General features: G+C 37.6%; 1 protein-coding gene across 1 annotated transcript in view; it reads left to right on the top strand.

Moving 5' to 3' along the window:
• cdh23 (cadherin-related 23) overlaps positions 1–16688 on the top strand; it is a 200694-nt gene that overhangs the window by 87793 nt on the left and 96213 nt on the right. The window contains exon 9 of the mRNA XM_026257924.1: positions 13496–13608. Within this exon, the coding sequence (XP_026113709.1) occupies positions 13496–13608 (113 nt within the window). The remainder of the gene's footprint in view (positions 1–13495; positions 13609–16688) is intronic.

Below are 16688 nucleotides of genomic sequence, written 5' to 3'. Positions count from 1 at the left end.
ATATTTAACTTTTTTCACCGTGGTGGCAAAGTTGAATGTTTAGGAAATATACTGAGTTGGTGCTTCCGAAACATTTCTCAATAATATACATTTTTAAAATAGAATGCACCTTATGTTATGTGGTAGGGGAAGGGATGAACTCAGTTGCAGACGGGAAGTACAACACAAGATTTATTTACACGAAAAAGGGGAAAACAAAACCCACGAGGGGGAAAACAAGGACTAGGGCAGATACAAAATAACTTAACAGGACTGAGTTGACAAGATAAACAAAGACTCAAAACACGAGAACACTAACTACAAATAAACACTCACGGTTATACAAAGACTTCTTAAAGGGGTTACAAGGATACAATATCTCACGAGGCTGACATGTAGAAACACATATGAGGGACAATGAACCGACAAAAGACAGAGCACACTAGGAGATCTAAATAGGATAACTAATTAAGACACAACAGGTGGCACAGATAAGGCAATCACGACAAGACTAGGATAACAAGGGGGCGGGGCAAGGGGCCGAGACAACACAAGCACATGGCCCAAAGACAAGGCCATGAGCTAGTACACAAAACACGGGTCTGTCATGATCCTGCCTCAAGACTAGAGAAAAGTCAGGACATGAAGGCAGAATCATGACACCTTATTATTTAGCTTGAAAACAGAAGTGCTGCTTAATGTTGTCTGTTGTAACATTATAAATGCTTTTCTGTCACTTTTGATCATACTTGCTAAATAAAATTATTAATAAAAATGATCAAAAACTTTTAAACAGTCTATAATATTATTATTTTAGAAGTGTTAATACTACTACTACTACTAATAATAATACATATTGCTCTTGTTCGTCAAAAAGTTAACAAATCATATTTAGTTAATCTAATAGACAGAAATTGAACTCCATTAAAGGGCCTAATGAAAGGGTTCCCCCAGTGCTGTAATTTAGCAGCAGCTCTCTGTGTTTGCTGTGGTGTGTTGGTGTGCTTGTCTTAAGCTCTCAGCAGGATTAGAGCGAGTGAGCTATCTGCTCTCCTGCACAGCTCCACTCACTCACACTCACCTCTTTATTCTCTCCATCAACTTCAGCTGAGCTTGATTTCTCCAACAGTGAATTCTCTCTGCTGTCACTCTGTGTGTTGATGAGATGTCAATCTCTGTGGGGGAGAGTTTTTGTTCTGTCAGGTTGAGCGCAGCATCTTTCTGGTCTTCTGAAGAGTCTGCTTATATCACGTTAATGTAGTCGTCTCTCAATCACAGCTCTCTTCTGCTGACTCTGTGTACAGTTACTAAATTATTAACCTGCGTTTTGTTTCCTCTAGTTGATAGGAATAGTTTATACAAGAAATATTCTGATATTATTTACTCACCCTTATGTCATTTCAGATTTTTTATTATTATTATTCATCATGTCTATCAAGCTCCAAACAAGACATAAGTCAGTAATTAAATAAATAAATAAATAAAATCCCTCTTAGATTTTATTAACATATTTAACATTAAAATGTAGCATTTCTTATGTCTTTGTTATCTAATGCTGTTAGTTTTTGCATTACAAAAAGTCATTTATTTATGTATTTAATTAATGAAATTTTCTCAAAACATCTCATAAAAAGTGTTTGGAACGGTCTTATATTAATTTTGTTGACATAGTTTTTTGTAAAAGTTTTACTTTTATGTTCTATATTAATTTAACAGCGCAAAAGGTTGTGGGTTCAATTCCCAGGGAACACACACACTGGTAAAAAATATATATACAGCATCAATGCCCTGTATGTCACTTTGCATAAAAGTGTTTGCTAAATACATAAATGTAAATAGACATAAGGTTTCATAGTTAAATCTTATTTGTGTTCTTTTTAATTATTTAGTTAAATCTTATACTTGTTCTTTTAAATATTTGTTTTAGAAATATTGCTATATTATTTATTACATGTTAGTTTAACTTTATTTAATATTAGTTATTTAGTTGATTTAGTTATTTTATTATATTTTAATATATTTTATTTTATTGCAATACTTTTACTATGATAATAATATTTCAAATTTATTTTAATAATGAAAAGATTTTTTATTGTTATATTTAATGATAAACTGATTTTAAATAATTATATTATGAAAAAAAAATTGAATTCCTACAATTTTAATTTCATGCAACTTTTATTTAATTCACAGATACATAATGAGAATATATTTCAAAAATCTTTCATCATGCTAAGTTTATAATTACCGTTTCACGACCTCTGAATGAAATGAATCAGCGTCTGCACCTCACCTTCAGAAATGTATTTGCATTACCAGATAAGGTTGATTATCTTTTCAAATCAGTATGGTCTTACTCCAGTGAACGGCCGAACATGCTAATTTGAAATAATCCATCAGGTCAGCGGGGCTCTCAGCTGGACATTTGATTTCACACTGGGCAATTGGGAAAGTGAATTAAAGTGAGTTAGGCTAGTGACAAATGGTCAAAAAGTGCTTTAGTTTTCGAGATACCCCTACCGGAGGTAGAACTAAACCCAACAATGTTTTTCTTAATCTCTAAGGTCTCCCATATATGAAATGGATTCTTGGCTAAAAATATTTTACTGCTAAGATTGTTAAATTAACAGATATTGTTATACACCACAAAACCAATAAAGTACTAAAATTTAGCCTGTCCGTATGGGAGTTAAGGTATATAAACTAATGCAGATCAATCACACAAGCTCTGAGAGCTTTGAAACTTGACATGTTTGTAGTCAGGAAGTTGATTTAACTACTAGAAAAGACTGGATGTGAATATCTTGATGTATGGAATAAATAGACACATGTAAACACATATCTAAAATAGGCGGACATGCACAAATTTAATATCTATGCAGAATGTTTTCATTTACTTTGTGTTTGCTTTGCCTGGCATTATCATAGAAACACATATGATGGCTTGTTGGAAAGGTGGGGTTGTGCTGAATCCAGCAATACCAAATATGTAAATATATGATAAAAGAGAAGTGTTCTGTCACTCAATGTATGAGGTGTCCAAAATGAATGAAAATGGAACACTGACATAATTGAGTCCAAACCCATTCATTATCAGTGGTGAGGAGAATGTTGAGAAATTCAAATATAAGAGACATCAAAAAATATTAAATATGGCACCTTGTACTATATGGAAACAAAGATTGAAATCGAAAGATAACACCTTACCATAGCACAAACAGGAGACCAGGAGTTTTAACTTAATGAACTTTTTAATAAAACTATAACTTAACTTCACACAATACAACCTAAATTATTAATATGTAAATATATAATAAAAGAGAAGTGTTCTGTCACTCAATGTATGAGGTGTCCAAAATGAAAGAACGATGGACAAAATAGCCTCAAGTCCAAATCACATTAACAGTGGTGAGAGAAATGTTGACAAATTCATGGTTACTGCAAAGTAACTTACATTAGGTAAGTGCTGATCTATATTTATGATACATTTAATAAAGATACATTTCATAAGGCACAGTATACTATACAATTCATATGAACCACAGATCCAATTGAATCAGGTTAACACTGGAATGGAACACCTTTATTAAAATATCGTCACTGACGGGCAGAATCCTCGCATGTCCAAATTTTGTCTATTTCATATTATTTCACAATTCAATGCTATTGGTCAAACCCCACGTGGTAAACAATCTAAAGTGTTGAAAATAGATTGAGAGCAAATCTCTTAACTCCATTGGGCACTTCAACTGTCTGAGAATCCTCGTAACGCCACCTCTTCTTCACTCCACGGCAGGAGCTTCCACAGCATTTTGTGTCCTCAGGATTTTGTCACAACGATAGAGAAATCCTCGTCGAGCAACACATAAAGCAAGCCTTAACTCTGATTTTATCTATTTTAAACTATGATATCAGTTATTGATGTATTTTAAATGTCTACTTATTACTAGGCAAGGCAAGGCAAGTTTATTTATATAGCACATTTCATACACAATGGTAATTCAAAGTGCTTTACATAAAATAAAGTAAAATAATCATGAAGAAAAAATAATAAAAATAAAGACAAGCAATTTTAAAACTTTTAAAATTATGAAAAACACTACTTAACTAAAATGAATTTAAAAACAGTTAGAAAATGATTTTACATAAAAAAAGTGAAAATATAGTGCAATCAGTTAGGACATAGCACAGTGCTCATTTAATAAATGCACAGCTAAACAATGAGTTTTGAGTCTAGATTTAAATGTTACTAGTGTTTTAGCACATCTGATCTCTTTTGGAAGCTGATTTCAACTGCGGGCAGCATAGTAACTGAAGGAGGACTCCCCTTGTTTTGTGTGAACCTTTGGTATTTCTAACTGACTTGATCCTAGTGATCTGAGTGCTTTGTTAGGTTTATATTCAGTGAACATATCTGCAATATATTTCGGTCCTAGGTCATTTAGTGACTTATATACGAGTAAAAGTACTTTAAAATCAATCCTATATTTAACTGGAAGCCAGTGTAAGGACCTGAGGACTGGTGTGATATGCTCAGATTTTCTGGTTCTTGTCAGAATCCTGGCAGCAGTGTTCTGGATGAGCTGCAGCTGTCTAATGGTCTTTTTGGGAAGGCCGGTGAGGAGCCCATTACAATTGTCCACCCTGCTGGTGATAAAGGCATGAACAAGTTTCTCCATGTCTTGGCTGGAAACAAAACCTCTAATTCTTGCAATGTTTTTGAGATGATAGTATGCTGATTTAGCTACTGCTTTGACATGACTACTGAAACTCAGACCGGTCTCCAGAATCACACCAAGATTCCTGACATGATTTTTCACCTTGAACACTTCATGTTTGTTTCCAAATGCAATGACTTCAGTTTTTTCCTTGTTTAGCTGAAGAAAGCTCTGGCACATCCAACTATTAATTTTATCAATGCATTGGCAAAGGGAGTCAATAGGCGGATCTTTTGTGACGTCATTGTTTATGTTTGTCGCGTTGCATCATGGGAATCGTGTGGCAGGAAACACCGCTAGATACCTGTTATTTGATTGTTTTGCACGTTTGGAGGAGGATTTAGAGAAGAGGATGGTTCACTCTTGCTGTGTGGTCGATTGTACGGTTAGTTGGGGGCCTGATAAAAAGTTTTTTCGAATTCCCTCCGAAAAGGATAGCGAAAAATGAAAGAAATTGTTGCGTGCAATTAGGCGATTGAACCTGGACGTTCCGAAGAAAGCCTGCAGCTTCTGATCGAGTTTGTGAGGCACATTTTGTTCATGATAAGTCTTAGTGACTATGTATTTATAGAAGATTGAATAAAAATAAATAAAACTGAGTCAAATCAACCGAGTCATATGTTTTCGCTTTCTGATTCAGGTGTCCCAAACCGCAATCCACAGCACCCAGACTATGTTCCTCACATCATTCTGTAGCTGTGCTTTGCTGCAAGCCTCACTAGTACATGCAGCATTTGTAAGTCCTATCCTGACAGCTGCTTCTACTTTAAACATTAAATTCTCCAAGACTGGATTTGAAAGAAGGAGAAATTTGTAAGCTGTGATATACAATTTTTCACCATTAGTACAGACGCCATTGAAAGTCTCACACTGAAAACAATTGAATTGGTACAACAGTCACTACATTTTCAGTAAATAAATAAGTAAATAAGAACACTGATCAATGAAGACTTACCCGGATTTGCAGTCACAGTGAGCAGTGATTATTTTGCCGTTCTCTTTGGCGATCACCCACGGGAGATGCGAATCATGCTGTGACTCTGCTTGGCCAGGTCTAACCTCTGCTTTTAGCACGATCACTGCTTTTTGTTTGGCAGAAAAGATTGGCCCAACTTTTCGAGAAACAAAATAATCATAGGCCTTCAGACTTTTGAAAGCCTTTAATCTGTCATGAGTGAAGGGTGCAGGGGTTTCTATTAAATAAGAATAAATGTCTCCCCAGCAGATTGGTGGCCAAGACACGGGCGAGTCGGACCAACGTTTTTTGTCATCCCAGATTTCATATGGGCTTTGAATAGCTTCGATTTTGTCACCAATACAAATTTTGAGCTTCTCTCCAAACCTCCTCCGGTCTTCAGATGTTAAAGTGCTTATTTATTGAGGATTTTGCCCGCTAAAGGCCGTTCACACCAAGCACGATAACTATAAAGATAACGATAAAGATATAGTTCTAAAAATCGTTCTCAATATTAAAGAATTGCAGAGTCCACACCATAACTATAACAATAAAGAAACGATATCGTTGGAATCACTTTCAGAATGATTTTCCCCCCTGATGAACGATAAAACATTGCCAACCAATCAGAATCAATCCTGCTGTAATGAGCTCGAGAATTTAAAGCAGCAGACGTGCCGGTAAATCTGGGTATCATCAGCATAGCTGTGATAGGCAATTTGGTTCTTTCTCATTATTTGACTTAGTGGAAGCATATACAGGCTAACCAAGAGCGGTGCAAGAATTGACCCTTGTGGCACTCCACATCTCATGGACGTCCACTTAGACTTATGCTCTCCTAGACTCACATAATAGCCTCTCCCTTCTAAGTATGACCTGAACCATTTGAGTACCATCCCAGAAAGCCCAACCCAGTTTTCCAGTCTCTGTAGAAGTATGTTATGATCGATAGTACTAGGGTTATTATTACTAGGCTTATTATACATGTGCATTGAAGTTTTAAAATGTATCTAATTTCTAATTCTACTTGTATTGAATTAAATGTTTTGGATACCAGCATTAAATTATTGTTTTTATTATTATTTTACTGACTCAAAGTTGGCACTGTACATGTAAAATGCCCCAAGTAGGCTAACAGGTTTTATTTATGGGAGAAAAAAGGTCTGTCTACTGGCGCCAAGTAAGCCTATCTTTGCATAACTCTTTTTCATTTCTTACAATAACGAATGAAAATCGTTAGGTTAGATACATTTGAGTAGGCTTGTTTTGTTAAAAATCCATAGCTGTAATGCTTCGGTAATGGTCCACACAGCTGTAAGGCTCCACACAGCTCACGCTGAAAAGCGACGCAGTGCCTTACTCGGAGACTGGCCCATTCTCTCTTGCACGGCTGCTTCGCTAGCATCATCGGATGCCTATCAGAATCCGGGAGTTAAGACCGCAGTTTGAGCCAGTGGCTTGAATTGATATAGCTCAGGCCCTGGCCCTGTGTCCTCAGACACCTCGGCATCCTCCACTTCAGGTGAAGGTGGGGGAGAAAAGTCCTCTACTTGAAATGAACGCTCTGTTGCAAAACTACTTGCGTCACTAGAGTCACTCTCCATTTTAGCGACTCTAACAGCAGCTGTCAATTAATCTGTCACTGAGGGTCTCAGGTTCACGCCCCACCGGCTCAGCCCTGCCCTTGGTTTGTCCCCTCTATCTCCGCTGTGCTCTGCCCACTTTTCAGCATTTTTCAAATATTGCCAGTGGGTGGAGTCAGGCTCTGACCAGGGGTTTAGTTACCCCTTAAAGCCTTATCTCTTGTCAAAAGGCTCGACACGACCGCAGACTTTGATGAACACTGCTGGCAGCAGCGACGTCTGTGTCTGTATCATTCTTATCAATGAGTGCATAACCTCGTATCTCCCCACTCCCAAGTCATAAAAATCTCGTATCTCAGATTAAACATGATTTTGTCCCACCCTCTTTGTTTTTTGATGATGGAAGCATAAAGAAGACAACAGCAGCTGCCAAGTGTAAAAGAACCATCAGCATATATCATTGATGGCATGGATCTTCTTCAAATGCTCAATGATTCAGCCTTTCAAACGTACAATGACCTGGGTGAGTGTGTCTGGAAAAAGATCGCAACTTTAATGGGAAAGGAAGGTAACAGCTGTGTCGTTATAGTTTTTGATAGATATGACCACCAACACTCAATCAAAGATCTTGAAAGACAAAGAAGAGGCACCAAGATGGGCTGCCTAGCACCAACCTGGATGAGCTGAGGTGTCAGCAGCAAAACTACCCCCAACAGAAGATGGCTTCCAGCAACATGTGCTGAGAGCCATGTACCAAACAGCAGTGTGGCATCACAGCCACCTGGCCAAACCTCTTCTCTGGAACCCAGTTGGTAGAGGATGGAGGCTCAGAGAAGGTGGCTGCATTTAATCTGTGATGTTCCAGAAGGCACCAGCACCTAAAGGAGTTAGAGACCTCACCCACCTCTACTGTAAAAACGAAAACTGCACCGATGCCACCAAATGCCAGTGTCTTTCTGTGGGCTTGACCTGCACAGGGTTTTGCTCTTGCCCTGACTGTCCAAATATGACCCACTTTGTCACTGATGACAATGTGGATGAGTGGTGTGTTGCAGTTGTAACATCATGGGGAGTTGACCCCATAATGTTTCAAGAGGGTCTGGCTGTAGGCTTGTACTTGCACTCTCAGACTTGCACACTCAGACATTTGCACTTCCGCTAGTGACATCACTTGCAGTCTTTATTTTTATTTTATTTTTTTTATTACTTTTCGTTTGAATTTCCCAACATTTTATAAAGCCAGGTTGTGAAGACAAGAAAAAGAAACTAAATTACAATGTCACTTGCAATCGCTACTTGAACTCTCCGCTACCTGTGACGTCACTTGCAATCAACACAAATCGTGCATGTTGCCAATGGAGACAAGACGCTGTGGTGGTGATTAAATTATTAAAACTAATTTAGTACTATAACGTACAGGGTCCTGCAAGAAAAAGACAAAATCGGCAAATCCATGGCCAGAACACCAGAATATGAACATTTGCACAAAGTCTCTAGCTAAGCGTAGAAAAAAAACACTTAACATGGCTTAATATATTAAGATGCTATTAAAATATCAAATTAAATGTACAGTTCATTAATATAAGGAATATGTATATAGTATTTTCCTCACATACCGCAAAATGTGGCATAATGGACATAGATGAGAAAGGCCAAACTCATGCTTCTCTACTTTATTAAAATACATAACTAATATGTACAGGCAAGCAGGTGAGCCCAGAATAAACGCAACACGCAAAGTTTCACATTAAGCATTTTTCCATATAGAATAAACTGTCTGCAACTTGTTTATATCACTGTCTTTGTCCATTAACCTACATTATGTGTTTTATTTATAATGATTTTCTATAGGAGGAAAATGTTTAATGTACAATTTAACGCACTGCGTTCTGTACTCGTCTTCTTGCCTGTACGGAGTTGATCCTTTTAAAATCACTTAATGCATAATGCCCGTTCATATTTGCTGGTCTGTATGTACTTAGAGTCAACAACAAGACATATAGGCTAGGCTAGGCCTACTAAATTGTCTTTATCATCTTAGTCTGTTATTAGGCCACATTAAGCGTTATGTTGTATGGGAGGACAAAGTTTGCACATTGTGTTCATAGCCATCTGCTTGACTTGCAGTACATTGAATAATAACTATATATCGAATTTGATCTTTTAATTGAACTTAATGTGTCTGAATACATTATGCCATATTAAGTGTTAGGTTTTTTCTACAGGAGGAAAACGCTTAACAAAAGACTTTGTGCATTGCGTTCATATTCTGCTGTTCTGTGGCCAAGGTCTGTGCTTGTCTTTTTCTTGCAGGACCCTGTACGTTATAGTACTAAATTAGTTTTAATCGTTTAATCACCACCACAGCGTCTTGTCTCCAGTGGAAACATGCACGATTTGTGTTGATTGCAAGTGAAGTCACAGGTAGCAGAGAGTGCAAGTAGCGATTGCAATTGACATTGTAATTTAGTTTATTTTTTCTTGTCTTCGCCACATGGCAACTGTTATAAAATGTTGGGAAATTCAAACAAAAAGTTATCAATAAATAGAACAAAATAAAAAATAAAGACTGCAAGTGACGTCGCTAGCAGAAGCAGTGTCTGAGAGTGCAAGTCTGCAGCCAGACCCTTCTCCAATGGTTACCAAAAGCAGTTGATGTTCCAAATGGTTGCTGCTAGAAAATAAACTAAACAGCCTGAGAAGACAGGGCTCATTTCCCTGAAGAGTGTTTGTTTCTTTAGTTAGATTGCCATTTGTTTTATTTAAGACAGTAATTTAGGTTGTATTGTGTGAAGTTAAGTTATAGTTTTATTAAAAAGTTCATTAAGTTAAAACTCCTGGTCTCCTGTTTGTGCTATCTTTCGATTTCAATCTTTGTTTCCATATAGTACAAGGTGCCATATTTAATATTTTTTGATGTCTCTTATATTTGAATTTCTCAACATTCTCCTCACCACTGATAATGAATGGGTTTGGACTCAATTATGTCAGTGTTCCATTTTCATTCATTTTGGACACCTCATACATTGAGTGACAGAACACTTCTCTTTTATCATATATTTATTTGGTATTGCTGGATTCAGCACAACCCCACCTTTCCAACAAGCCATCATATGTGTTTCTATGATAATGCCAGGCAAAGCAAACACAAAGTAAATGAAAACATTCTGCATAGATATTAAATTTGTGCATGTCCGCCTATTTTAGATATGTGTTTACATGTGTCTATTTATTCCATACATCAAGATATTTACATCCAGTCTTTTCTAGTAGTTAAATCAACTTCCTGACTACAAACATGTCAAGTTTCAAAGCTCTCAGAGCTTGTGTGATTGATCTGCATTAGTTTATATACCTTAACTCCCATACGGACAGGCTATATTTTAGTCCTTTATTGATTTTGGGGTGTATAACAATATCTGTTAATTTAACAATCTTAGCAGTAAAATATTTTTAGCCAAGAATCCATTTCATATATGGGAGACCTTAGAGATGAGGAAAAACATTGTTGGGTTTAGTTCTACCTCCGGTAGGGGTATCTCGAAAATTCAGGGGCATTGTCACTAGCCTAAGTGTTCTAATTGGCCGCCGATGCCCAAAGGAGCCAATATATCGACGCTAACAGACGCGCATGCATTCACTTGGTTCAAGCACTCTCAGTCAATCTGGGTATACTCCCATTGTTTGATTTCCATTACGAAGATGGTTCAGATTGCTATTTGAATGTATAAATCACAGCTATCTCTGCAGGGCAGCTCTGAGTTGCTCATGCATGCTCAACAAGCTCTGTCTCAATCTACTGCCAGTGCTGCAGCGGTGTGGCTGTGTCCAATATAGCATAACTGAACACCCGAGAGGAGAAGAACGAGGAAGAATAAAAGTATGTCTGTATAACTATCTGGCATTGTAGACTTTCTTGACAAACCTTGTTTTTTTTTATTAATAACAGTTGTATGATTTTTCTTAATGAAACTAGATTTCTACTTTCTTACATCGAATTCCAGTTGCAGTTCTGCTTCTGGTTTGGGACTTCAAATTCAAATTTAATTTGAGTTTAAATGCATGGCTTGAATTGGAAATTAAAAGGCATTTCCATTTAATTCAGTTCTGAATGGCAAACAGCTGTGATGGATGAGTAGGGAGCATAGGCGAAGTTGGGCTGGGGGGGGGGGGGACTACAGTGGCACCTGCAGGTTGGAAGGTTTTACCAACGCTATCTCACGGCCAATTCGTACGTATTTTACGAGGTGTCTTATTCGTATGTATTTGTACGACCTCACTCGTACGATTTTATACGATTTGTCTAAACCCCAGTGACGGTTAGGTTTAGGGACGGGGTTCGGTGTAGGTCATTCGTACAAATTCGTACGAATTTTGCAACTCGTAAAATACGTACGATTTTGCAACAATCATATGAATTTGTATGAGTGTGGTCGTACGAATTCGTACGAATAAGCCACCTTGCGAAAAATGTACAAATTGCCGTGAGATCGGGTTGGGTTTTACATGTGAATGGGGACGTGGAGGAATGTAGGAGTGAGTAGGTAGCGAACGGAACGATGGGGGGGCTGATGATCTTTAGGAGTACATGATTGTACGTGATGAGAGCTGTACAGAGGTGAGATCTATCATAAAGTACAAAAGAAGACTGTTAGAGAAGACAGATTGTGTGTCACTCTGTGCACCATCTGCATCTGCTGGACTTAATTAGTGTGCAGTGAATATACACTGCAGCTGTGAGAGATGGACAGAGGGATGTGAAAATATAATGAAAATAATTACTGGAATATCATATAATTAAGCAAAGTATGGTGTTAATGAGATGAACAGTTTATTGAGGGAGTATGAAATGTTTTGAGTGGAAGATGAATAATAAAAGAATTGTGGATTGGATGGCGAGCTGGTCTGGTGCTCTATTATAACCCTAAAGTTTGGGCCACTTCTGCCAAGCGCTGAACTAATTACCCAAAACCAGCATGATATCTCAGGAGTAACGGATTAATTAACGGGGCCGCTCTTCCCATAGTCGGAAGATATTATTTTCCTCTATCCCTGACCAGGGAGAGGTCTAGTCCCAAACCGCACTCCTGCTCTCTGTCACACAGTACAGAAGAGGAAGGATTTTGTTTCTGTTTCTTACTCTTTGTCTGTATCTGGTGTTTAAACAAGTATTTTGTTGAGCTAAGCATTGAAGTATAATTTAGTAACACCTAGTATAATTAAAAGTGTCTTTATGACCATAACGTTCCAGTTATATTCATCATTGTGTTGGAGCTTGCAGAAAATCTACGATTCTCCCAAAATCCTGAAGTTATAGGCAGTATGAGTGATATTTTATATCACAGCTGGAGTAATATAAATACACTAATATAAATACACACATAGTCACTCCTTTTTATTTTGTAAATGCATGTTATAAGTCTTATTCTGAACAGTTCATTATTCATGTATTTAATTGTATTATTTTTTCATATATATGAATTGTTGATCTCATAATGTTCAATTAAAATGTCATAACTCAGCCTTCTCTCTGTCTTCTCTAAGCCTTTGGTAGCATACGTCTGACTTACATTATATAACCAGGGTTGTGTGTGTGTTATTCAGAATTAAATTAAGAATGCCTTTAAATTACAGTTTAGATTATGAGCAAAAGTGTGCATGATTGCGCTTCAAATTGGAATGCAATGAAGTAGAATAGAATTACATGGAAATGAATAGTGTTTAAAGAGTTTCATGCAACAAATTCTCTTAAAAAGCAAAGTCAGAAAAGCAAAGCCTTTGAAGGGGAACAAGCCTTACAGACTGAGAGATAGATTTACAATGATTCTATTAGAATTATTCCCTCTGCAAATTTGTACAATTTTTGGCATAAACTCTCATACCGTTCAGCCTTTATTTCTAGGATAGAGATAATCAGATGAATTCTTTTAAATCCTTAGCTGACGATAGGGATGTTCCCCCTGGAGCGGAGGTTAAGTGCCCTGCTCTAGGGCAGAATGGTGATTAGGGAACTCAACAACCCTCTGCTTCACCCACGCCTCTGAGGATATTGACCTAGAACCTTTGAGTTTGGATCACAGATATTTAACCACTTTACAATCAAGACCGTCCAATTATTAAAATATCTAAATTCTAAAAAGTCAAAGTGTAATGAGTGTACAGACTCTTCGGTTTAATGTGACAGTGTTCAGTGCAAACAGAACCATCTCTCAACCCTATTGACACAAAATTCAGCTTCCTTTTATTATTCTGTTCATCAGGTAACACCAACAGCATGTTTGCTCTCGACTACATCAGCGGATCCCTGACAGTGAGTGGACAGTTGGACCGGGAAAACCCCTTGTACTCTTCCGGATTCACAATCACAGTAAAGGTGAGACTCAAACCTAGATGTAGTTCTCCTGAGAATTCAATAAAAAAAGTGTTTTTGAGTTTTAAAAAACAGTTTCTCAAAAGCATTTGTTCAATTTAATATTTTAGCTTTTATAACAAGATTATTTGTAAAAGGGTTTTATTTTAGAATACAGTAGAATAGAATATAGTAGTTCGCCTTCAGGAACTCAAGCTGCATCGTAACGCTGCATATGTAATCAATCTAATGTATGGGTGAGATGTGATGTCGAGACCAGGAGGCTTAAAAGCAGGTGCAGTGGATACAGTGGTGGCTTCTGTCATTCAGTGAAGCTCTCTGTGTGTGTCAGTTCAATATTTATTGTTGTCTGTCCCAGTAAAATGTTTATATTATTTGATAGGGACTGGAGTGGGCTTCACCCTTTTTTCTCCCTCAGTCTCTAAAAGCACTTGGGGGAAAAATTATTTTCAAGTGAGAGCACACCTATCTTCCTCCATTGAGGGTGATGAGGTCAGCAGGGGGATCTACTGGTTGGGAGCAGCCCCAGCCGTGGTCCTGCTCCTCATTTGGGGAGCGTCATTTCTCGTACTTCCCCAGTATATCAGGAGTCAGAGTGCCACTGCCAAGCTGAAGGCTTCTAAACCGCCATTCTCGCTGGATAGTCTTTGACTAAAACATCCTGACGCCTATCCCACTCCACCCTGAAGTTTTCCGTGGTGGCCCTAGCTGCTTACCCACGCCCCTCTCAGTGGTCAGTCTTTTTCGGGAGAGAATCACTAGTTACATGTTTCCTCCGTGGTTCCTCTGGCCTGGTGAAGCTTATGCTAATTGGTGGGTTAGGATGCTATTCCATAGCCTTGAGTCCTCTGATCTCCCCTTTCCTTTGGGGGTCAAGGCTCACTCCTCCAGAAGTTGGCCTTCAGGACATTGCGGGATGTCAACTCTGTTTACTTTGTCAGGTACTATACCTTCATTTTGCGCCCTTCCTGGCTCCCTTTCCCTCAACTTTGCTGTGCTCTTCCACACTAGGCAGGGATTTTCAATTCTCGCGGCATGGGCATACTCGTTCCCATAGTGTTTAGACACAAGTCCCTGAAGGGGAACGTCTTTATGTTATGCATGTAACCATCTTTCCCCAAGGGATCGAGACTCTGTGTCTCATTGCTATACTTACAGCATCCCTGCGAGTTCTTCCTTCATTCTACCAGGTGCTGCCGCTGTATCCACCCATCTTGCCCATCCATTGGACAGATTACACATGTGATTCAGATCATGGTCACACTGAAGGCTTTCCCACAGCGTTCCGATGCAGTGTCTCGTTCCCTCGGGGAACCATGGTTACATGCGTAACCTGGAGACATCAGTTTTTAATATATCATTTGGACAGATACTTTTGAGTGCTTCCTCAGTTTTTCCGAAAGAGCTGTTCATAGATTTGTTGGGAAACTGGAAACATTTTGTGTAAATGGAATCAGAATAGTTAAGTTCCTTAAGCTCTTAAAACCATTTATCATAAGTCTTTCAACCCTGCGTGAGATTCAAATCCACTAATGCATTATTAAAATCTATTCTGTATTGTGTCAAGGTCAAGACTGATTTTAAATGAGGAATGAAATCACATATAAGTAGATTTGTTCTGTTTCTAGAAATTCTTGTGTAGTAGCTCTGGTTAGTCTCTCGTCCCCTGCGCTGAACTCATTGGGATCTCTGCCAGATGCTCTATTGATTCTACAGTAAATATTTGCAGAGTGTGACTGTAATTTATCGAGCCATTTACCCACATTGAGCATATCAGGATCAGTGTGTGAAAAGGTCTCACTGACCCTGGAGCTCTCTGTAATAGCTATGCATAAGAGTAAAAATGTACTAAGTAAATGTGCAAAACTCTTCTAATTACACTAAACTTGACTGGATTTTCCAGGCTTACTGTGCATGTAAAACTATAATTTGGAGTACATTAAAATACTTTCATATGCATTATACTTCAAATTTTGATATTCAATTACAAATAAATATTTTTGTGACATATATCATATCAACTCTTTTTAAACATGGTCAGATGCTCTTGTCCCAAATTGAGCCATTCCAACAATGTCATTGTTATGTTAGTGCCCTGCTGACAGTTCCAGGGCCAAAAACTGGAGTGTGTGTGTGTGTGTGTGTGTGTGTGTGTGTCAGGGATCCTGAAATAGTCACACACACACACACACACACACACCTTTGCCTCCTCCTGGGTTGTATGGCGAGAGGAGAGAAGAAAAAGAACAAAAGAGAAGAAACAGAGCACTTTAGAGCAAATTATTCCAGTGAAACACCACATGTATAATACTGAAAATCTTAAATGACTGTTATTAATATGGTACATACTACCATTCATATTTTTGGGGTTTAGGTTATCATAGTTTCAACTATTTTCAACATTGATATTAAAATAAATATTTATTTAGCAGCAAATCAGCATATTAGAATGATTTCTGAACGATCACGTGATACTGAAGACTGGAGTAATGATGCTGCAAATTCACTTTTGCCATCACACAAATAAATTACATTTGAAAATATTCAAAAAGAAAAAGTAATTGTATTAATATTTCACATTATTGCATTTTTTTTTTTATATAAATGCATTGTTAGAATATATATTTTTTCAACATTATAAAATTAAAATCGCAAAAATAGCATTGTGTGCATATGGTGACAAGAAAAAGTGTGTGGACCCATTAGAATTGGTTGTTTTTCAGAAAACGCTTGTGTGTTTTTATCTTAAGCACATTATGTTTGTTGATACTTGTGATACTTGACAATTTATGACCAGTTAATCTATAAAACCAACCAATTTCAAAGCTTTCACATAGTTTCTCTCGACACTGTTTATAATGTGCTGTAATGTGTGTGTGTCTATATGTAAATAATGTTTACCAACAAATATTTGGTCGCGACATGTCTGGGTTCTTCAGACACCCCAGAAAAGAGCTGTTTTAGGTTAGCACTTTATTCAAATTGAGCTGAAAATGACCGGAAACTGCTCTGTGTGAGATTCTCATTTCAAAAGATTGGTGGCGATTTGGGTCTCTGTAGATTTCTGTCATTATTTCTCTGGG

Source organism: Carassius auratus, unplaced genomic scaffold, assembly GCF_003368295.1.
Source record: "Carassius auratus strain Wakin unplaced genomic scaffold, ASM336829v1 scaf_tig00214573, whole genome shotgun sequence".
In the NCBI taxonomy this organism is placed as follows: Eukaryota; Metazoa; Chordata; class Actinopteri; order Cypriniformes; family Cyprinidae; genus Carassius; species Carassius auratus.
The sequence above is the reverse complement of the archived record's forward strand: the minus strand, read 5'-3'. Positions and strand labels throughout refer to the sequence as shown.